At 60.7% G+C, this 22,169-nt stretch overlaps 1 protein-coding gene and 1 long non-coding RNA gene across 2 annotated transcripts; one reads left to right on the top strand and one right to left on the bottom strand.

The window, feature by feature from the left end:
- Positions 1-1,665: 1,665 nt before the first annotated feature.
- LOC118498119 lies at positions 1,666-21,564 on the bottom strand. The gene is made up of 4 exons (XR_004900641.1): positions 21,555-21,564; positions 16,417-16,419; positions 8,180-8,186; positions 1,666-2,312 (listed from the first exon to the last, which is right to left on the bottom strand). It is a non-coding gene; the product is annotated as an uncharacterized LOC118498119 (long non-coding RNA).
- On the top strand, positions 3,114-14,671 carry TOR3A (torsin family 3 member A). Its single transcript, XM_028531022.2, has 6 exons — positions 3,114-3,393; positions 4,374-4,487; positions 5,074-5,339; positions 6,811-6,989; positions 13,394-13,518; positions 13,968-14,671. The coding sequence occupies exons 1-6, from the start codon at positions 3,129-3,131 to the stop codon at positions 14,216-14,218; spliced, it is 1,200 nt and encodes a 399-aa protein (XP_028386823.1). The 5' UTR covers positions 3,114-3,128; the 3' UTR covers positions 14,219-14,671.
- Positions 21,565-22,169: the final 605 nt, after the last annotated feature.

The raw sequence follows: 22,169 nt of genomic DNA, 5'->3' as shown, positions 1-22,169 counted from the left end.
CGGTGGCTCTGTGGCACAGATGCTAGCTAACAGAGGGGCCGCTGGCACGTGGACAAGCCGTGAAGCACTGGTTTTGTGTTTGCAGAGTTTGCTTTTCACGTGACAAGTCTGTTTGGAGACAGACAGGCTTGGTTTTTACTCGGAGGTTGATTCCGTGTTTGCTGCGTGCCTCCGCGGGGTGGGGACAGTGTTTGCTGCAACCGTAAGTCCCCCTCGGATGACAGTGGAGGTGTCGGGTGCCTGTTTTCTCCTAGAAAGCTGACAGGTAAAGTTTAGCAGATTTCGATTGGGTCGTTTTTGGGGACTGAGGCTCTGCATTTCAAACAAGCCCCTGGGTGTGCTTGCTGAGTCGCAGCCGCCTGCAGTTCTGACAAGCGCCTTCGGGTGTCGCCAGCATCCCGGCCACGGGCTCCGAGAGTTCGGCCAGCAGCAGCCTGGGAGCCCTCGCCAGGAAGTGTGGGCCGCTTATTGGGGCCAGAGGCTGGTCTGAGGCCCGTGTCTGGGGTCATCGTTTCAGTGTGGGGCCGGCTGGTGAGACGAATGGTCCGCGCTGCTGCTCCAGAAAAGGGGATGTCACCTTGAAATCAAGTGGCTCGTCCAGGAATTTCCCAGCGACCTAGTTTGTCCGCCACGAAACGCTAAACTCCAGCCAGAACAGCTCAGAGATTAGCAGTGAGCTCTGTGTCCAAGTTACAGTAAAGACAGAATTATTTCCACAGTCTTAAGATTTGAATTTTTAAAAGAAGCTGGTGTCAATTCTAGTAATTTTCTCGCCACAAGTTCACCTACAAGCTTCACCAGTATCAATAAAACCATCCAGACTTCCTGTGCGCACAGCACCCGGAGCCTCCCCCGGGGCGAGGCGTGTGCAGTAACAAAAGTTTCCACGTAACCGAACTAGCCGTCAACCCTCTCAGCATCCCTACAAAGTGCCTATTTTATATTGCCCCGTTTTACAGGGTGGGGAAACTGAGGCACAGGGCAGGTAACTAACACCCACGGTCACACAGGAAGTGGTCGTCGGGCCGTCTGGTTAGCACGGCGGTAGATCTCCCTGCTGGAACGACACTGAGTCACGGGGTGAGTTAGTGGTTTCAGTTTCCTTGGTAACTGTGCCCTGAAGGGTTTCGTGAGCTTGACTGCACTTAACACGCTCCACAGGGCCCCCCACTGCTCTCTGGAAGGTTTGGGTTCAGTTCTGACACCGCCCTGCGTGGCTGAGTCATACACTGTCCTGGGGTAGCAGTATTTTCTTTACACTGCGGCTCTGGCTGCCCAGCCGAGGTGCCTACCCGGGGTCTGCAGCCGGGTGAAAGCAGCAGGTCTGGGGAGCTGCTGAGGGCAGAGCAGAAACGGGTGGGTGGGCGAGTGGGTTCGCTCGTGACCATGCACTGGGGTCCCCTCTACTGTCCGGAGAGCCCACCCGCAGCCATGGAGCCTGTGGCAGCAGCTGAGTCCCGTGCACTGTCGTCTAGAGACAGCAGCCTCTCGCCAGGACAAGGTGGCTCTTAGGCCAGCGGCCGCACAGCTCTGCTGAAACCCGACCGCCTGGCCGCAGGCGCCGGGACAGTGGAAGGCAGCCGGGGGAGAGGCCCTCCGGTCCTTCTCCAGTGGCGCTGTCACCGGGTTGGGGCGCCTGGCCCCGAGAGGGGCTGCCCAGTGGGAAAGATCTCACAGCACGAGTCCGGGTGACTGTGAGCATGCGTCTATTAAAGCAGGGACAGTGAAACCAGGAGGACTTAGCATGGAATCAGCAACAGGAGAGCCCGGCTGGGCTGCCTTCGCTCACTGGGAGGTCAGAGAAAAGGGGATTGGGGACAGGTTCAGGGGGTCCACCTGGGATGAGCCGCCAGCTGCCTTAGAGTTTAGGAGACACATTCCTGTGAAGAAAGGAGCGGGGGTAGAAGTCGGAAAAGGAAATGGCTCGGGCTGCTCCCCGGCAGGAGAGCACCCGCCCGCTGGGTCCTTGGTCCTGAGGCTTGTGAGTCTCTGGCAGGCGGGAACCTCAGGGGAGGGTGTCAGCAGAACATGCATCAGTTTTCCGTGCGTTTGGAGTACGCGGATGTGCCAGAATGAGTGTGTTGGGGGTGGGGGGGGATTCTTTGGCCAGCTGGGTCGTTCCTTTTATCTCGGGGCTGCCTGGCTCCAATGGGGTTTTTGTTACTTGCTCCTGACTTCGTCCGTCCTTGGGTTTGGCTGGGACAAATGACATTAGCTGGGTCTCTGTCCTCTATGTCCCGGACCAGGGAGATTTAAGCCGTGCATTCTCTGGTCGGGATGGAGAGTGAACCATTTGCTCTCAAGTGTCCTCGCTGGGGAAGATGAGCTCCTGCGATTGATTCACTGTCTGGCTGTAAGTTGTTCAAAGTGTCTGGCCTTGTTCGGTTTCTTGTCTCAGCTTTCCCCGTCCACTGGCCTGGGAGCTCTCCCCGCTTCGCACTCGCCCTCACAGGGTCAGCAGCAGCTCGTGGTCACAAGCACCTACACATCGCAGACAGAGCCACGGAAGTTACAGGGTCCTTCTTTTCAACGAGATAGGATTACACCGACCGAGACCTTGTGATTTTCCCATGACCCCATGACTCTGCGAATTTCCAGAGCCCACGTGTCGCCGGCCGGCCTGGCGCACAGCTTCCTGTGCCGACTCCCAGCTGAGGGCACCTGCCGGCCGGGTTTCAGTTCCCCCGGTCGGGAGGGGGGGGGAGGGGGCGGGGCACCGGCCCGTGCCCCTCCCGCCGGCCTCCGGCAGCTGCCCGCTGGCCCGCCCACGGTGGGGGTGGGTTGCGGCGGTGCCCCAGACACGGGGCGGGCACAGAGGGCGCCCCTGTTTGGTAGACCACGCGTGGGCCAGCGGAGCTGCCCGGAATGACAGCAGGGTGATGTCAGTGGCCTTTTCGGCCCCGACTTCTGGACTTCACCTTCGCAACCTCCGCCCGCCCAGACTAGGCGCGGCCAGCCGGACCCAGCTTGGGTTTCGATTCCGCCACGTCCCGGGTCACGTGGGGCTGCTGTTCCCCTGGCAACGCCAATCCGGGGCCGCCGGCCTCGGGAGCCCGGGTGCCCTCCCGGCGGTATTTAACCAGCCGGGGAGGCCGCGCTCCGGCCCAAGGAGCGGCACCCAGCCGGCTATGCTTCGTGGCTCGCGGCTCCCGCTCTGGCCCTGGGTCCTGCTGCTGCTGCCGCCGCCGCCGCTCGCCGGCGCGCTGGAGCCCCGCGGCCGGGCCAGGCCCGAGGAGGCAGCAGAGGAGCCGGGCTCCGGGCGGGCCAGGCCAGCCTTCCAGGACCTGCAGGAGCAGCTGAGGGCGGCCATAGCCCTCACCAGACGGTACTGGGCGCTCTTCACCTGCCGCGTGTGGCCTGAGACCTGCGGGCAGGACGGGAAGTCCCCCCTAGGTAAGACTCCCCGGGGTAAACGCGGCTGTGAGGCTCTCTCCTGCCCGGGCCGTCGCCCCTCCCCGAAGCAAGCGCCTTGGCAGCCAGCTTTACTGTGCTGCCCGGAGCCCCGCGCTAGCCGCCCCCACCCCTTGGTGTGCCCGGCTCATTCCGAGGACCGGCCTGGCGGCCCGCCCCTTCGTGGCTCGTTCCTGACCCCTGCACACAGCTCACACCTCGAGGGCTTCAAGTCCCCGTTGGACACCCCGAGTCCCTTTGTCTCCGCTGTTGCTGAAGGAGGCAGAGCCCGGGCCGGGAGTCCCAGACCTGAGTTCTGGTTGCCGCTCGTCACCGACAAGCTGTGTGGCAGGGCGGCCCCATCACTGTCGTGGACCAGGTGATCTCGGGCTTGTGGTCTGTGCCCACGATTCTAGATCCAGGAATAGTATGCGATGGCGATTCTGTAATGGGGCTCTAAACGTCTCGTGTACATCAAAAGATTTCCAACTTCCAGCCAATGGTTTGCGTGTCGTCTTTGTTTTTGCTGGTGCTGGGAGTATTCAAACTGCCATTCGGCAAGAATTTAGAGGCCTTTCCGCTCGGCTGTGGTCAGATGATTTTGGAATCCGGCGCATGCAGGAAGAACGGCTACCCGCGGTCGCCGGACTAGACTGCCAACTGCTCGCAGGCAGGGGTGGGCTTCTTGCGCCGCCACTCGGTGCCTGAGGCATGTTTGTCGAGTAAACGGAGCCTTTGCTGCAGCTGCACCAATAGCAAAGCCATCTGCTTCCGTAAAGCCAGTGGCGTCCACTCGTGCCCATTCCCTGGCAAGACTCGAGGGAGGCTCGGGGAGGAACAGAGAGGAGTGACCCTGGGGGGAGGAGGACAGAGGTCTGGAGGAACCGGAAGAACCGCTGGGGGCAGGGCGCCGGGGCTCCCTCCCGGCCCGGCCCGGCCTGGCCGGAGGCTCTGTCCCTGCCTCACCGCATCTCCCTCTCCAGCCTGGAGCCTTCCTCTGCTGGGCCAGCAGTACCTGGACATCCTGACCACGTGGTACTGCAGCTTCCAGGATTGCTGCCCCTCGGGGGACTGCAGGATCTCCAACAACCTCACAGGTTGGGACTTGCACGCCCCCAGGGGGCCAGGGACCCGAGGGGAGGGCGAGCCGTCCATGGGGAATGGCTAGGGTGCAAGGACCTTCCCTCACCCTGCCGGCAGGGGGCAGCACACACCATGGCTGCCAGCCACCCCTGTCTCCAAACCCTGCAACCCCATGGCTGGGCTGGAGTAAGGGAGTTAGGGCACACGCTAGCGCTCCTCAAAAAAGTGTTTACTGAATTGAAATAAAGTGAGTAAAGTGAGGGCACATCCATGAAATATTTGTGGGAGTCCTGAAACTTCCAGGCGGGAGCAGCCTCGTGGGCATGGGGGGACGGGACTCTGCTGGCCATTCTCCGGGGTCTCCGGGGCCTTCAGAGCAGGCGACTCATTCTCCCTAAGAAAACGGGGGATTTCTCAAGCTCTGCAGAAAACAGCCCCCAGGCCCCTCCTGCTGCCAGGTCTGCCCACTGGCTTGCTTCGGCCCACGTGGGATGGATAAGGATCCCCCCCCTCGGCTGTTCCTCCCTGGGCTGTGGCCAGGCTGGCGGGGGCCGCGCCTGTGAGCCCCCCTCACTGTGGCCGCCTCTCCCCCACCCACAGGCCTGCAGCGGGACCTGAGCGTGCGGCTGCACGGCCAGCACCTGGCCCGGGAGCTGGTCCTGACCACGGTGAGGGACTACCTGGCGCTGCCCCGGCCGGACAAGGCCCTGGCCCTGTCGTTCCACGGCTGGTCTGGCACGGGCAAGAACTTCGTGGCCCAGATGCTGGCGGAGAACCTGTACCGGGACGGGCTGAGGAGTGACTGCGTCAAGGTGTTCGTCACCATGCTCCACTTCCCTCACCCCCGTCTCGTGGGTCTGTACAAGGTGAGGCCATGCAGTGAGTGCTGGGGCCGGGCGGGGGGATGGGGCCGTTCCGGCAGGACCTGTATCCCACAGAGACATCCACCCCACGCAGAGGTGGCCGTGAATAGGTGGAGGAAAGGTGTGTTGTGAACACCACTTGTCCCCTGGCTCCGGCTGCTTGCCCCCCCCCACCCCCAGGGCAGGCCGGAGGCAGAGCTTAGACAGACAGGCCGAGTGTCGTTTCCTGTGACAGCGGTGGGGGGAGGGTCGCAGGGAGTGCCGACGGGAGGGAGGCCAAGACTCTGCCACAATGTCCCCACACGGGCGGAAGCCGTGGGCGTTTGGGTGCACTTCCCGCCGACCTCCCCCTGAGCTGTCCTGTGTTTTATGTCGTCGTAATTCCATGAGACAGAAGTTGCATGTCCTGCTTCTTCGAAAAAGGCCTGCCGTGCGTGGTGCTCACTCAGTATGGGCCAGCAACTGGGTGGGCGACAACTGGCTGTGAGGCTCTGCTAGGTGGGGTCTCCCCTGTTGAGACGTAGTGTCTAAAGGAGGCTGGGCAACGACCGTCCCCCTGCAGCCCGAGAGAGATGATTGAGTCCCGTCTGGCTTTCCATTCCAGTGTTTGGACAGGGACGGCCTGGGGTGATTAGGTAAGCATCCGAGCACAGACTGCCAGAGTCACCCTGCGGTTTCACGGTGGCCTTGGCGAGCCGGCCTTGGCCAGCAGCGGCAGGGTGAACTGCCCTAAGGGCAGGCCGCCGGTCAGCCAGGCCTTCCCAGCAAGACCCAGCTGGCTCTGGCTGCGGCAAAACTGGGTCTCCGCATCCCCACCGTGGAAAGTGCCAGGCACACACTCGCACCCTACACATCCTCTCGCCCACAGGCTCGGGTGACGGGCTGCGGCTGGACAGGGAGTGTGGCTCTGCTGAGAACGCCCCACCATGGGGCAGGGTGGGCCCTTTCTGGCGAACCCCGAAAGGCAGCATCTCTTCAACTGCGGGCTGTCTTGCCTGCATGGGGAACCCCAGTCTCCAAAGTCCCTGACAGGTCCTCCCCAGCTTCTCCCGAGTTCTTGGCCCAGTGGGCGCTCCACTCCTGGAAGTTCAAGAAGGAAGTGTGGCCGCCTCTGGGAAGCTGAGCCTGGCTCTACCTAGCCCCTCTTATTAGAGCCTGCTCCCTTCCCCCGGGGGAGGGGGCACTGACCGCCAGTTCTGGGACCTTATCCTGGAGGGGCCGGCCCAGGTGCAGGCCCTCTTCTGTTCCTGGGCTGGCTCCACCTCGTTGGCTCTCAAACCTCGGGCTGCAGGAGAATCACCTGGGGAGCTCTGGAGTGCTGTCACCTGGGGAGCGAGCTAGCTAGCCCCACCCCCAGGCAAGGCACCGCAGATGTCCGGCGGTGCGTCTCCTGGCTGCAGGGGGTCTTCCTGGCTGCAGGGGGACCGTGCCTCTCAGGGCTCCCCAGCAGCTAGCCCCACCATGTCCCGCGCAGGAGCAGCTGCTGGACCAGGTGAGGGAGACGCAGGAGCGCTGCCGCCAGACCCTGTTCGTGTTTGACGAGGCCGAGAAGCTGCACCCGGCACTGCTGGAGGCCCTGGGGTCGCACCTGGAGCGCCAGGCGCCCGAGAACCACAGGGCCGAGTCCCCGAGAACCATCTTCCTTTTTCTCTGGTAAGGTCTGAGGAGGGAAATCGGGAGGGTCGGGCGAGGGGAGGAACCCTCTGTCCCCTTGTCGGGATGCTGTGCGTGCCTGGCGTGGGCCTGGCTAGGGGGATGTTGCCGCAGGCGGGAGACGGCTTCGGCGCCCTCCTGGGCCGGCGGGCCCTTTGCCACAAGGGAAACCAACAGCAGCTCCCACAGGGAACACGCAAGCCTGGCTGCTTGGGGCCGAGCGGGGTCGGGGGGGCCCTGATTCTCCCCCCAGGGCACGCGTGAAGGGCTCGGATCCCCCCACACCTGTGGCACGGCCTGCTAACTACCTCGGAGGGCCGGCCAGGGGAAGAGCAGCTGCCCCTCGTGTAGCCTCCCCGTGGCTGAGACGCGGGGCTGCCCTCGGAGCCCCAGGCTGCTGGCAGCCTGGGCCTGCTCCCCCCGGGAACTCCCTCTTGGAAGGGTGGCGAGGTTGTGGCTTTTGTTGTTGTTGTTGTTGTTGTTGTTCCTCAAACCGAGGTGCGGTGGACGCGCAGCAGCAGCACGCTGACGTCACAGCCCGCAAACAGGTGGGCTGTTGGCGCGCACAGGTGCGCCTCGTTCACTGCCTCCGCGGCCGCGCTGCGCTGCGCAGGTGTTGGGTGTTTTACAAATTGAAGGCGAGGCTCCCGACCGGCGCCGAGGTTACTGCGCGCTCTGTCTCGGCCCGCTCTGTCGCGGCGGTCCGGGACGAGGGCCGAGGTCTCCGAGGTCTGCCTGCAGCACAGACCGTGCCCTGAGCCTAGTCAGCACCTGGTGCCGTGCACAGTTGCAGAACTTTTCTTGTGATGGGAGCTTTCCAGATCTCGCAGCAATTTTGAGATCTGCCATTCAGGATTGACTAGTCAGCATGCTGAACGGTTCGTCCCCGGGGCTGCGTTTTCCTGGCTGGAAGTGGGAGCCCTTCGACCCCCTTCGCCCATTTCTCCCACCGACTCCGCCCGCCGCCTCTGGCCACCACCAGGCTGGTCTCCGTATCCGTGAGTTGGGGTTTTGATTGATTTTTTGGATTGAACATCTGGAACTATATACTGTCTGTCTTTTTCTGCCTCACTTCACTTAGTGTGAAATCCGTGTTGTTGCAGATGGCAAAAGTTTACTGGTTTTTATGGCTGAAGAGTATCTCACTGTTAGATGCTACATTTTCTTCCTTCACTCGCTGGTCGATGGACATTTGGGCTGTTTCGATATCATGGCGAACATAGGGGTGCAGGTGCTGTCTTTTTTTTTTTTAGATCTTATTTTATTTTTAGAGAGGGAAAGGGGGCGGGGGAGAGAGAGATATCAATGTGCGGTTGCTGGGGGCCGTGGCCTGCAACCCAGGTATGTGCCCTGACTGGGAATCGAACCTGCAATGCTTTGGTTCACAGCCCGAGCTCAATCCACTGAGCTACGCCAGCCAGGGTAGGTGTTGTCTTGAGTTGGTGTTGTCTCAAGTTGGTGGTGTCTCGTTGGTGTTTCCATTTTCTCGGGATAAATATGGGGAAGTGGACCTGCTGGATCAGGTGATAGTTCTGTTTTTATTTTTGGGGGAACCTCCCCACTGTTTTCCACGGTGACTGCAGCCATTCAGCATCTCCTCATCCTCATCCGCGTTTACCGGTCTTTTGGGGGACAGCCGTTCCGGCAGGTGTGCGGTAGCGTGTCATTATAGTTTTGATTTTCATTTTTCCCTGAGATGAGGAGCGATGTTGAGCGTTTTTTCATGTACCTGTTGACCACTGGTATATCCTCTCTGGAAAAAGTGTGTATTCAGATCCTCTGCCCATTTGCCCATTTTTTCACCTGGTTGGTTGATGGTTGGTTTGTTTGCTGTGTTACCTGTTTGCTGTGTTACCGGGTCGGGTTACTAACCCTCTCCCTACTCTGGATGTTAACCCCTTATGTGGGTCTCTTCTCCCACTCAGCAGGCTGCCTGCCTTCGTGTTGATGTACAGAAGCTGTTTGTTTGGGGTTGAGGTCCCATTTGTTTATTTTTGCTCATTGTATTAGTTTTGGGTGTCAGATTCTGAAGAAATCAGTCACCAAGACCAGTATCAAGGCGCTTACCGCCCGTGTTTGGCTGCTGGGAGTTCGGGAGTTGCGGGTCTCCCGTTCACGTGTTCAGTCCGTGTAAGCCGTGTGTGTGTGGCGCAGGACAGGCTCTAGTTCCGTGTCTCTGCATGGGACCCTCAGGGTCCCCAGCACTATTTATTGACGAGATTGTCCGTGCCCAGCTGTGTATTCTTGGTTCCTCTGTTACGAATTAATTGACTGCACACTCATGGGTTCATTTCTGGGTTCCTAGTCTGCTCTGTTGATCTGTCTGTTTTCATTGCCAGTGTCTGGCTGTCCTGATCACTCCAGCTTTGTGGCACCATTTGAAGTGCAGCTCACGCACACGGAGTCCCCTCTTAGAAGGGCATTGAGTTTGCAAGTGAGCACATTAGTTGAACATCCTGAACTCAGGCCCAGTCGGCGGGTCGTGGCCCAACACGGCCAGCCTGGTGTGCCCTCCCCCCGGCCACGGGAGGTCTGTGTCTCTGACCGTGAGGAGCCCCTGGCCGGACACCCAGGGGACGATGCGCTGAGCGAACAGCGCGCCTGGGCTCCCACCGCGGGGGACCTTTCCCGTTTCGTCCAGCTGTGTGCCCCAGACTCGGGAAAGGGTTGGCTGAAAGCAGGCGTAGAAATCAGCCTGTCCACCCCTGGTACCGTGGGGAGGCCCCAGCTGGGAGCGTGCCGCCCGAGTCTGTTACAGCCAGCCTGGGCCCCGCTGGCCCGACCTGAGTGCCTCACGAGCAGCTTCTCGCACCAGTCCCCCGCCCCCCGCCCCCGACCCTGTGCAGGTCAGAACCTGCGAGCTGGGGGTTTCCCCAGCTTCAGGGCGCACTCTGTGCAGCTGGGGAAACGGGTCTGGTTTCTCACCCAGGGCTGGGGCGTGCCGCCAAGGGGAGGCGCCGTTTCCTTCTGTACCCGCAAGACAGGGCAGGGCTGGTTTTAAGTGGTTGCCCGTTGAGGTTTCGGTGTGCTGGTGGCAGGGCCTTCCTGGTCCGTGAGGCCGGCTGTGGGGCGTGCAGAGGCTGGGGGGGGGGGGCCCTCAGAGAAAAGCCCGGATCCCCCTCGGTGAATGGCTGTGTGTGGCTGACTGCCTTCGGAGGCCGACCGGAGGCCCAGCGCTCCCCGTGTTGCAGGGACTAGGGTGGAGGCTAAGTCTCCCCCTCCCTCTGGGCCAGCTCTCGGCCTCGGCCGAGCCTCCCTGCACCTGGGCTCTGCTCGGTTCTCAGCACCAGTGCCAGGACATCCTAACTCGGCCCGGTGGCCCTGCTCTCTCTGGACAAATGTTTGCCCTTGTAGTGCTTTGGCCTCGACCCACACCGCCAGCAGTTGCCCTCATTCTCTCCAGCGCTGCCCTTTCCCCCAGTGACCCAGATTGTGCGCACTGAGGTCACTGGACGCGCGGTGAACCGGGAGGAGGGCGCCCCACCTGGGACGGGGATGCAAGGATGCGGCTCCAGGGGGCGCCAGAGCCCAGGGGCCAGCCAGGCTGCCAGTGCCACCCCACCCTCTAACCCGTGGAGGTTTTCAGTTACGTAGCGATGGGTGGGGAAGACCGTGTACTGAATCTATTAGAGAACAAAAATTCAGTCACATACACTTGAAGAGCTAACCGGCTTTATTGAGCGCCTGCGGAGTCACGCAGCACCCCGTCCGGTGAAGAGGCGAGCTCCGAGCAGCTGTGTGCAGGGGGAGGCTGCTGTTATGGGCAGAAACTGGGAGGGTGTGGAAGCTACTGGAAAAGAAAGGGTTGTTTCTGGGAGGGCGGGGCCTGCCCTCAGCTCCTTTGGCTACAGGGAGGGCCTGCGTGACAGATGACCTCCTTGGCACCTGCCAGAAACATCCAGGCCCGGTGCCACGGGCGGCAGCACCGCGGCCCCATTTTTGGCCTGCATTGCCCCATTTCTCTCGGGCGAGTTTCTGGCCTTGGTTTCCAGAACGTGGGGTGGAGACCAGGTTTGGGGGAACAGCACAGCTGACTCAGGCCCCTGGGGCGAGCGAGGCACAGCAGTTTCACCTGGGAGAGCTGCCCCTGCCCCGGCTGGGGGGGGGGGGGGGGCTGGGGGGACCCAGGCCGCCCTCCGGGCCAGAAAGCCAACGCTAACCACTTCGCCCACCCCCCACCCAGAGGATGCGGCTCCGGGCGGGCGAGGGACAGGAGCGGGGCACCCGGAGAGCACAGCACGGGCCTCTCCTCCCCTCGGCCAGGAGCGCAGAGGAGACGAGGGCTGTCCGCCGGGGCTGCTGTCAGGAAGAGGGGGCAGAAAGGACCGTCCCCCGGGCCCACCGGAGGACACGCCTGGGAACGCAGGCGCGGGCACCGCCCGGGGCATCTCACGGGGCCTGGCACAGCTCGTTGCACAGACGAAACTGAGACCTGCAGACTGACGCCCGGGGCAGGTTCCCACCTGTTCGTTGGGAGCTCCTGGCAGGTGGGGGTTGGGTTTCTGGAAAGGCCTTCAAGGCCCTGCCCCTCAGGCTGGCGAGGTGACATGCTGTCTTATCCCGGAGCCAGGGGAGAGGCTGGCCTCTAGAGGTGACCTCTGGCCCGTCAGACCGCCCGGTCAGCAGGTGCCCTGGGAGGGCGAGGGGGACTGAGGTGTTGCAGGCAGGCAACCTCTGTCTGAAGGTCGGTGCCGGCGTGGCGGCCCCTGAGGGCGGGGGTGAGTGGAGAAGGGGCCCAGGTCCTGTCTTGCGGGCTGAGCTGCAGCCCCCAGCGTGGAGGAAGGAGACAGCTGTTGGCTGTGGGACCGAATGAGGGGACATTCAGGAGGCAGGTGGGGACAAAGGTGCAGCTGCCCCTGCCCGCCCACCCTCCAGCCTGTGGGAGCTGCCCCTGCCCCTGGGGGCAGTAGGATGAGGCAATCGGCGGGCACCTCTTACCTCAGCTGACGCAAGCGCAGCGCCGGCCACACTGCGTGCAGACGACCTCCCGGGCAGGCCTGGGGGTGGGGAGGCAGCAGCTTCCCTGCGGGCAGGTGTTGGGGGAAGTCTGGCAGAGCTGAGCGGGTGAACTTGAGCGGCGGGTGGGGTAGGGACGCCCCTTGTTGCTGCCAGGCGCTCCAGCTGGGGGAGGGGGCGCTGGAGCGCTTGGCCAGACACTCGGCCATCCCCAAGTCCCTGCTGGGCAGGGAGAGCCACTCAGCTTCTCCTGTGCCAGCCCCCAGGACACACACACACGTGCTAAGTGGACAGACCCTCCAGTTAATGGGCCCGAGAGCCTCAGAGAGCCAGCCAGGGCTCTGTGAGAGACGGACGACCCTGGGTCCCCACCCCCTCCCTCTGCTGGGCCCAAGGGAGAGGGGCTGGGTGGGGGGGGCTGGGGGTGGGCAGGGGTAAGCAGGCAGCTCTGCCGGCTCCGCTCCTCCTTCCCAGCGTCTGTTTCCGCGGCACTAAGATTTCTTCTCACCCCTTTCCTCCCTCATCTCTCCAACCCGGTCCTCTTCCCTGTGCTTCAGACCCCAAATTCCAGTTGTCCAATGATGTCACAACCCCCTAGGGACACACTAGGCACGTGCAAACCCAAGCTCTGTCCCCACCTTCTGCGGCAGCTACTGCTGGGGGCAGGGCAACGGGCAGCTCCGGGCCAGTGAGGTTTTCTTCGAGGGCCTCCCTCCTGCCACTCCCACGGCTGTCAGTCAGGAGCCCACCCACCGCGCTTCCGAAACCCTTCCCACCCCTACCCTGTGCCTGCGTCCCCTCCCGGCGGGGACTGTTACTAAAGCCCCCTGCAGCCCCCCGTGCCTCTGGAGTGCAGGTCTGCGGCCCCAGGCTGGTGTTCTTAGGGGGCAGAGGTGGCCAGGTCACCGCACCACCCCCCTACCCTTCCGAGTCTGACACCTGCTCTCCACGGCCCGTGAGCCTGAGTCCACCCGCCCTTCGTGTCCACGGTGCAGCCCCTCAACCCGCAGGTTCTCTGAGCGCCTGCCCCGCATCTGTGGTCACTACTCGGGCTGTGTTTGCTCAGAAGTCTCCTCCCCGGGCCTTAGCTGCTTGCACACGAGCACCTGCCGTACTGTCCTGGGGACACGCACACAGAGGCCCCTCCCTCCACATAAGGTCAGCAGAGGGAACCACAGCTCACCACCGCGTCCCGGGGTCCCTGCACCCAGCAGAGTCCCGGTGCTTGTCGGAAGGGAGCGAGACGGGGGGCCTAGGGGACGCGTGTGTCGTCTTCGTACAGACCTTGGAGCTGTGGCGAGACCTCCGGGGGGGGGGGGGGGGGAGGCCCAGGCTCTCCGCGGCCACTCCTCCAGGCAGCAGTGCGGCTGCTTCCGGGGCCGGCTCACCCCCTTGGAACCTGAACATGAGAACGCGACCTGTCAGCGAGCGAGCCCCGTCTCTTTCAGTAACCTCGGGGGCAGCGCCGTCAACCAGGTGGTCCTGGAGCTGCTCCGGGCCGGCCGGCCGCGGGAGGAGGTCACCATGGAGCACGTGGAGCCCCGCCTCCGGGCCGAGCTGGCGGCGTCCCCAGGTAACCCGCTGAGGAGGCCTCGGGGGTTGGAGTGCTTTGGAGGTGGGCGGGGGACTCGGGACCACAAGACACACCAGGAAAGCTGGACTCTGAGAATGCTTTGGGGGAGAGGAGTTTGCCCCGGCCCCGCAGATACAGGTGGGGGCTGGGGGGCCTGCGGACCCCGGGGTCCGCCTCCAGGCAGAGGTAGTGTCCCCGCCCCTTCCGCCCTCGAACCAAACCCTCCGCCCGGCACCCTGCCCCCCTCTCCTGTCCCACCGGCGCCCACACCCCAGGCTGGCCGCGGCGCGTGCTCCCCGAGAGCAGGCCCAGAATGGCGGAGAGGTCCCGATGCCCCAGACAGCCCTCCGGGGTCTGCCGTGCCAGCAGACCTTGCCCGGACGCCAGGGAGCCCCAGTGGGCTGCTGACCCCGCTCGGGCTCGCCGTGTAACTCTGGCCTTCATTGCAGACAGCGGCTTTGGCCGCAGCCGCCTGGTGAAGGAAAACCTGATCGACCTCTTCGTCCCCTTCCTGCCCCTGGAGTACCGGCACGTGAGGCTGTGCGCGCGCGACGCCTTCCTGAGCCGCGGGCTCCCGCACACGGAGGAGACGCTGGACGAGATCACCGGGACGATGGTGTACGTCCCCAAGGAGGAGCCGCGCTTCTCCGCCCAGGGGTGCAAGTCCATCGCGCAGCGCATCAGCTACTTCCTGCCTTGAGGCCCAGACGGGCACTGCCCCGAGCTGCCTTCCTTCCCCCACCAGGGCCCTGGGGCCGGCACAGTCACACCCGAGGAGCGTGTATCACACCCGAGGAGCGTGTAACCGGGAGGCCTTAGCTCAGCAGCCAGGGCTGCTCCTAAAATCACCTGGTGCCTTAGCAGCCACGTGGGGGGAAACACAGCCCCAGGGGCTGTCGACCTCAGCTCTCGCCCGCAGGAGCTTGAACTTGGGTGGGTGAGGGTCCCGACGCAGCAGGACCCTCCGCGACAGGGAAGGGGGAGGACGTTCTGCTGACCGTGGCCAGCTGGGGGCGGTGGCTTTCAGGCGGCCGTTCCCAGAGGGGAGCTGGGCAGCTTGCGCCTGGGAGCAGGTCTGGGAAGAGCAAGTACAGAGTGACTTTTTGGAATCATGTCGATGCACGCCAAGGTTGGTTGGTTCTCTGCAGTTTTTAGAAAATTAGGAGCCTTGACATCACTGTGCCATATGTAAATATTAAATTTTATATTTTTCTAAAGCCTTCAGCCTACTTTCTTAACAAGACCTAGTAATCCTATTTACTCAGCAACATTCTAAATGCCAGGTGGTACTGATGGGGTGGAGGGTGGCTATGGTGGGTGGGGGGACGCGGCACGTGGGGTCAACTCACCGTGCTGCTGGGGGGGGGGGGGTCTGTCCGTTCACTTCAGTCCGCTTTGCTGAGCTGGGTGACTTCCACCTCGTCCGGGCAAGGCTCCCGGCCACAGCACAGTGCGCTCCCGCAGGAGAACGCCGCTCCTGCGCCCCCGGCTTCGAAAAGAGAGAGTTGTTGCTGAGGACTGCGTGGCGTGGCCGCGCCCACACTGTGCTCTGCACAGTTCCTCCCCGCCCCCACCCTTCGGAGTTCCAGGTCATTCCATCTGCCCTCGCCTCGAGGGTCCCCTCGGACTGAAAGCCCTCCTCACTGCTGGCCCTGGGGCAGTGACACTTCCGTCTCCCCCATGTGATGCGCCCTCACAGTCAGGGAGCACCTGGCCGGAGCCACAGCAGATGCCCAGTAAATGCCCAGATCGGTGAATTAAAGGAGCTCAGTCTCCACCACTCACGGGAGTGAGTCGGCCCAACGGCACACTTCACGGTGAAGCGGGGCGTGTGTCACTGCCACAGCGGGGCGTCCGGCCTGGGGCCGCCTCTGGGCCACACGCTGAGTACACGAACACGAAAACAAATCTCAACGTTTTAAGTAAATTTACAGTTTTGTTTGGCTGCGTTCACAGCCTTCTGTGGACAGCCGTTTGGACACCCCTGGGGGCATCTCTGGAGGAACGTTCGGGCCACTGGAACCTACTACGTGCCTAGCGCTAAACACATACTAAGCGGAGCATTCTACAGCTTCGGGTCTCAGCTGCCATCCTTCCAGCAGCGGCCAGCCGTGTCCGATGTCGTAAGCGCAGGCCTAGCCCCCCCCCACCCGGGGACCGGCGAGCGGCAGAACGCAGGGGCCCTGAAGGCCTGCTGGGGGTGTGGCCCAGCCGGGCCCCACTGCCTGACGCCGGGAGAGCCAGCACAGCCAGTCTCACCTCAGTTTCCGCTTCTGAAAACGTGAGCGCAACCGGACTTACCTCCTGGGGCTGCTGTGGGGACTGGATCAGTCACTCCAGTGCTCCGGTAGCAACAAAAACTTGGCACAACGGTCCGTTTTGAACCGTTCTCCAAGCCAGGGCTGCACCTTCCCCTTCGTTTTCCTTCTGGGAACCCCGGCGAGGCCGCCGGCACTGGAGAACTCACCTTGCGCTGGGCCCCGTGCCGAGCACAGGGTGGCCTTGACCTCTCTGACCCAGGCGCCAACTCCGTCACCAGGTGAAAACGAGAGCTGGGGCTCCGAGAGGGGAAGTGTCTCGGAGGGAGCCCCCAGGCTCCAAGCAGGAGTGGGGCCACCAGCCCGGAAGGTCCAGCTCCAGCTCCTGTGCTTCCACACCTCCTCTTCAAAACCACCCCCAGATTCCATCCGCAAAAACAAAACATCTCCTCTGGGAGCACCACGGCCCCAGCTGCGGGAAATGGCCCGGGAGCTCGGAGGGGAGACCACCACCACGGGAGGGTCGTCCCCGAAGACGCAGGCCGGGCTCCCGGAACACACGGGAAGAGGTGGGAGGCCAGGGCGGAAGGTGGTGGGAGCTCCTGCACGTGGGCACCACCTGCGTGCAGCCCACTCGGACGGACTGAAAACACGGCTTTGGAGAGCCACGCCTCTCTTTTTAAAAAAAATTTGAAGACCAAGTCAAAGAAGAGTAGAACGTTCCCTGTGAGGTTCTATGATGACTCTTACTGCTGCGTTGGCTCAAACCACTTTTAGAACTTATTTGCAGTTGTCCTTGGGATGGGCTTTGAGAGAATTCAGTCTCCTTTTACAGTCGCGTCCCACTGGACGGACGGACAGACGGACAGACATACGCACACACAGAGTTACCCACCTCAGGCACCAGCAGGGCTCCAGATGCCGCCTCTGGCCATTTCCAGAAGTGGGCTCCATCAAAGGGTGCGTGCTCACCCCCGAGGGCGTTTTCTAGAGAACGTGCCGGGGGTGCCGGCCACAGTCGGCTGCTCGCCCTCACGGACATCTGTTCCACGTGCAGGTGAGTCTGCTTAGAACCCTGTCAGTCAGAGTGATGGCGGAGCGCTCCAATCACAAAGCCTACTTTGCCAATAAAATACTGCAACCTTTATTTAAAATAAAACACGAGTTGGCAAGCCGTGTGAGACAACAGGCAGACAGCATTCCCCTTTCAAGGGCCTCGTTTATTTACATCAAGTTTAACACTGTTAGCAGTTCACAGTCAGACAACAGGTGAGAGGATTAAATTAGGAAACGGAACACCTGAAAACAGATTACAATGACAATTAGGAACAAACACCTGACCCCGGCGGCAGCGTGACCCACGACGGAGGTGTTTTCTTTCAGTGGAGCCCCCTGCTGTCTCGCTGCGTCCCTCCCCGAGCACCGGCGCCAGGTCCCGGACCCCCCCCCTCTGGGCACCCCCGAGCACACCTGCGGCACGTGGCCTGGGGCAGGGCGTGGGGTGAGCGTTACGATTCTGAAGCCTGCGTCCCGGACAAGATTCTGTCCTCCACCAGCACCTGGTCCAACTCATTCTTGCCAAGCGAACGTGACGCCAGGGCCCCTCCACCGACAGGCGTTCGGCACCCGACCGCAGAGGAGGAAAGGGGGCCCCACCCAGGACTCGGGGGCCTGAGCACGGCAAACGCGCCGGCCAGGTGCTCCAGCCAGGGCACAGCCCGTGCCACCAACCACAGAGGACGCCGCCCCGCCGACGCCCCTCGCCACCCCACCTGTCTCGGTGGGCACGGCGCCAGGGTGTGTGTGGACCGTGGGCGGCACGTGTCCCCTCTCTGCGGGCCGAGGGGAGGTTTCCACACGGGCGCGCTCAGTCACTCACTGCAAGGTGAGGACCGCGCTGTCCTTGCCAGCTTCTGAGCACTCGCGTCTCTGGAGGACGGACAGCCTAGTCGAGGTGCCTTCTCGAGGTCTCGGGACACTCCTCTCCTGCTGGAGTTCCAAAAGCAGTGGCCACACCCGCCCCTTGCTGCCAGAAACACCCCCGGGCGCCCCTGCCGCCTGCGGCCCACGCGGAGGTGCCGCTGACCGCGCGCACAGGGTTTGGGGCTCGGCACTGGTGACCCGGCAGCGATGCTGCGTTCTCACTGCCCTCTGAGTCAAGAACACACTCGGCACACCTGTGCCACTGTTGTAATTGCTGAAAATTACCCTTATATACGAGCACCTTATTAACCAGCAGTCCCATTTTCCAACTAAACCTTATGGTGCCTAAATCCATGACTTAAATCTGTCTTAAGGCTCCGAAGCCAATCGAAACAACTCCGACCCCACCAACTTCCTTCCTTCCCAGGAGCCTGCTGGCATTGACAGCTCGTGTCCAGCACATCAAGCCCTGTGTGTGCAGCTCAGCAGTTCGGAGTGACATGTAGGGCCCAGAAATGTGCTGCTTCCAGTGCAGTGACGAACAAGGACAGACACAAGAGGGTGTGTGCAGGGTGTGTCTGAGGATGGGGCTGGGGCTGGGGCTGGCCCTGGCCCTTCAACCACAAGGAGATGTCCTTTCGCTCAGAGGGTCTGCAGGTGTGACGACCCGCTCCCCCACTGTCCGTGGCCGCGGGTTAACAGGGCCCCCCTCCTGTGCTCGGTCGCTCAGCAATGAGGAAGCCAAAGGGTACATTTTTTCTGAGATGTAAACAATTTCAGATTTACCTTGTACACAGGAGCAAGGAAGTGCGCGCACTAGGAGGAAGAGAAGGGTCCAGTTACGCGCCCTGCCCCCGCTCACCAGGAAGGATGGAGAGAAGTGCAGCGGTCGGCCAGGTCAGCGCCCCCCGCCCCCGGGACCCCCATGTTCTCACTGACCGGGGCTCTGAGCTTCTGCCTCCCACCGCGCTCCTCTTTGCCAGTTCTGGGTCAACAACACGCCCCACCAACCCAGCTGAGGAGTCTTCTCCACAACACACAGACCATCTCTGCAGGCACATCCCCTAGGAGTGACTGCTGCCCCTCACAAGCCAGCCTGGAAGCCAGATGACCAGCCCAGACCTCCTCCCCGGGGGAGAAGCGTGGGATCTGCTCACCCTGATCGTACATACAGCCTTTCCCAGGGTCCTGTGCCTTGGGTCTAGGACACTGAGTCATGTCACTCTGTACACGATATCTCAAGATACAACATGCACCTCAGCTGGTGGCATGAAAAGCAGCAGAACCAGAGCACAGACTCATCTTTCTGGACAGGGCAGTAAACTTCACACAAGACAGGCTGGTGCTAAGTGAGTCCCTGGGGGGCCGCTCTGGAGCAGGGTGCAGCCCTGAGACCCACCCACACTTCCCAGTGATGCAGGCGGGCAGGCGGTAACAGGGCAGGTACCTGTAATTGTTACTCCAGGCACCATTGGCCTGCTTAAAAAAAGCAAGCCTTACATTAGTTTCTGTTGTTGTTGTTTAAAGTCTGGAAGTTGCAGAACTGACTCTCCCCCAAAGACACACCCATCCTGTCACCAGTGGGACAGGGTTTACAACCAGCCAAGGCCTGCCTCCCGACTAGGCGAGGGCTAGCAGCAATTCCCCTGGGTCGCCAGGGGCCCTCGGGGCTGCCTTTCTGCCATCCCTCCCGCGCCCACGTATCTCAAACCGAGTCAGGCATTTACAAAAGAACGGGGCTCCTGGCTCGACAGACGCTGAGACAGAGATGCAGACAGCTGGAGAGCATTCACAAACACGTAAGGAACGCACGCCTGGAGACCCGGCTACATGAAGAGGACACTGAAGGCAGAGGCGGGCCCCACATTAACACAAGCACGACAGTGAACCCAGGCGCCGTCGGGAAAGAAGCTGCAGACAACCCCACAGCCCGATGTGAGCTCCCGCAGGGTGGGGGCAGAGCCTGGCCGTGGTGACGACACCCGCAGCAAAAGTGGAAGGGGCGGGAGATGTCCGAAGGCAGCGCAGCTGAACGCAGAGCGGCCGCCAACGCAGTTTACTCCCGGGCATTTCACAGTCTCGCAGGGAGCTCCGCTCAGCCACTCCTCTTAGGAAAAAGGTACGTGTGGTTGATGAGTGTCAAGCTCGTTTACAACTAGCAGGAAATTCTACAAGTAACTTCCAACACGCACTGGACCTGCAGCCATCCGATCTCCTCTCGCTCCCTGCCCCTCAAAAACAACAGGGCACCTCACGCAGAACACAGGTGAAAAAGGACACTGTCCACATCAACAGGTACGTGTCCGCTCCTGCCACGTCCGGGGCGCTCGATGACGGACGTGCCGTGGACAGGTGTTCAGGACCAGAGGGCCGCCTCCGGGAGTCGAGGTCCCTACAAGACCTCCCTGTTCTGGAGTGAGGACCCGTTGCTATTTTTAGTGCTTATGATTAAACAAGAACGTTGGTCCCTCGTTTTCTGGGGTTATTCGCACTGAGCTACAGCTTTAGTGAAATACTGTACCTGCAGGCTTCATGTTTACAAAGGCCACAGCACAGAGGGGACACAGTGCAGGGGGTCCGCAGTCTCAGGGCCCCCACAGGTAGAGTCTGTGTGTCCGTCAGCATGTAGCCAACTGGTTTCACTGCCAAAAGACATCACTAACACAACCTTACAGTTATAGTACATCTGATACTTTCCCTCAAAGTGCTTTCATACACACGATTTCAGTCATTCCAATGGCACGGAATAAAGGTTTTAAGAGAAAGGAATGTAGCACTAGGCTCGTTAAAACGGAAGCTGACGTTCCTCTGTCACACAGTGCGGGCTGCCGGGCACGTCCCGAAGGACGAGCCACACGACGTTCTCAGTCACCGAGCTCCAGGGGACGCCCGCTCTGCGGGCGCAGCCACTGCTCCACTCGCCAGCCCCCCGGGTCCGAGGGCGCCCCGAGCGCGCGCTCCGGAAACTGCACGGCACCGTGTGGACTGATTGTCGGTCTGAGCCACGTTTCGGCAGGGCCTCTCAAGGCAGCGGGAAGGACGGAGACGCCCCCACTCTAGCCGGGGCCCTGCCACTAAGGAACTGCTGAGATAATGGGCCAGTGACTTAACCGTCCACTCCTCCAGTTTCTTAAGCTGTGAAGGGTGGGGTGTTAACAGTGTTCAGACAGGGCTGGGCGCTGGGAGCTGGGAGGGATTCTTGGAAAACAGTGGCCGAGACCTCACCCCACTGGGGATTCTGATCGATGGACGTATCAGGTTATTTCTGTTGCTTGCCTGTCTAACCACAGGGGATTCTGCTGCACATTCCTGGCCAAGACTTACTGGACTAAGTTTATCAATAATTATAGTAGTAGTTGACACGGAGTGCTCATTATGTGTCAGGCACTCAGGCTAAGCATCTTATATACATTATCATTAAATCCTTAAGACAACCCCGAGGTAGTTACTATTATCATCCCTGTTCTCCAACGAGGAAACTAAGGCTCAGGAAGGGGAAATGACTTGCCTTCTAGGCTGGCTGTAGAGTCCGAACTCTTCACCACTATCCACACTGCATCTTCAACTCAAAAGCTCCATGACCTTAGTTAAATAAATACGGGCTATGCTTTAGCAGTCATCGTATTTTATTAACTGGGCACTATTTTATTGGCCAACTTTCAACTGAATTATAAGAAAACTCTAATTTAAACCCCAAAATGCAGCTGAGTGAGGGGCTCCAATAAAGACCTCAATGTACAGAAGTCATCTGGAAAAAAACAACAACAGACTTCCTTAGGGCCAATTTTTTTAAGGCTATTATCTCTGAAAATCACGATGGAACTGTGTAGGAAAATATACACATTTGATTTTTACACAAGGCCTTTTAAGAAAATACTTCATGTAAAGTATAATGAAGATTTATTATGCCACACAAAACACTGCATTTTAAGGTAAGAAATCTAAACAAATTGTATTATCTGTACACAGAAGGGTTCATGCTGTGGTAGCCAAAGGGGTGGGGGTGTGTGAGAAACTATAGTCTCAACATTTCACAGAAGTGTTTTGGCTCCTGCTCTCTGTTTTGCTTTTAAACCAGAGAGAATTAAACTACATTTTTAGTTTCTAGAAGGAGTTTTTGCTTTGAATTCAAACTTTTAAACTTACATAAGGTTTGTTGTTGTTTTTTTTTTTTTTTTTTAAATCTGGTCCTTTTCAAGTAGAAAAAGGAAAAAACCTACCGGCAAATTATACTTGCCTAAGTTGACAGTGCCTCTCTAACCTTCACCCTGAGCCCTCAAGTCCTGAAGTTCCACAGTTCAAGCATCGCATGGACGGGGGTGGGGGATGCTGCAAAAGTCAATGCTACTATGGACGTGCTGTGAAAACTCAATCCATTAACTTATTGAGCACCTACTGTAGGCAAGACAGAGCCCGGTGCCGCCCCTGAGTAAGACACAGCCCCCACCCTCCAGACCATTCTTCGGCATG

Source organism: Phyllostomus discolor, chromosome 14, assembly GCF_004126475.2.
Source record: "Phyllostomus discolor isolate MPI-MPIP mPhyDis1 chromosome 14, mPhyDis1.pri.v3, whole genome shotgun sequence".
Classification (NCBI taxonomy): domain Eukaryota; kingdom Metazoa; phylum Chordata; class Mammalia; order Chiroptera; family Phyllostomidae; genus Phyllostomus; species Phyllostomus discolor.
This window is presented reverse-complemented; position numbering and strand designations above follow the sequence as displayed.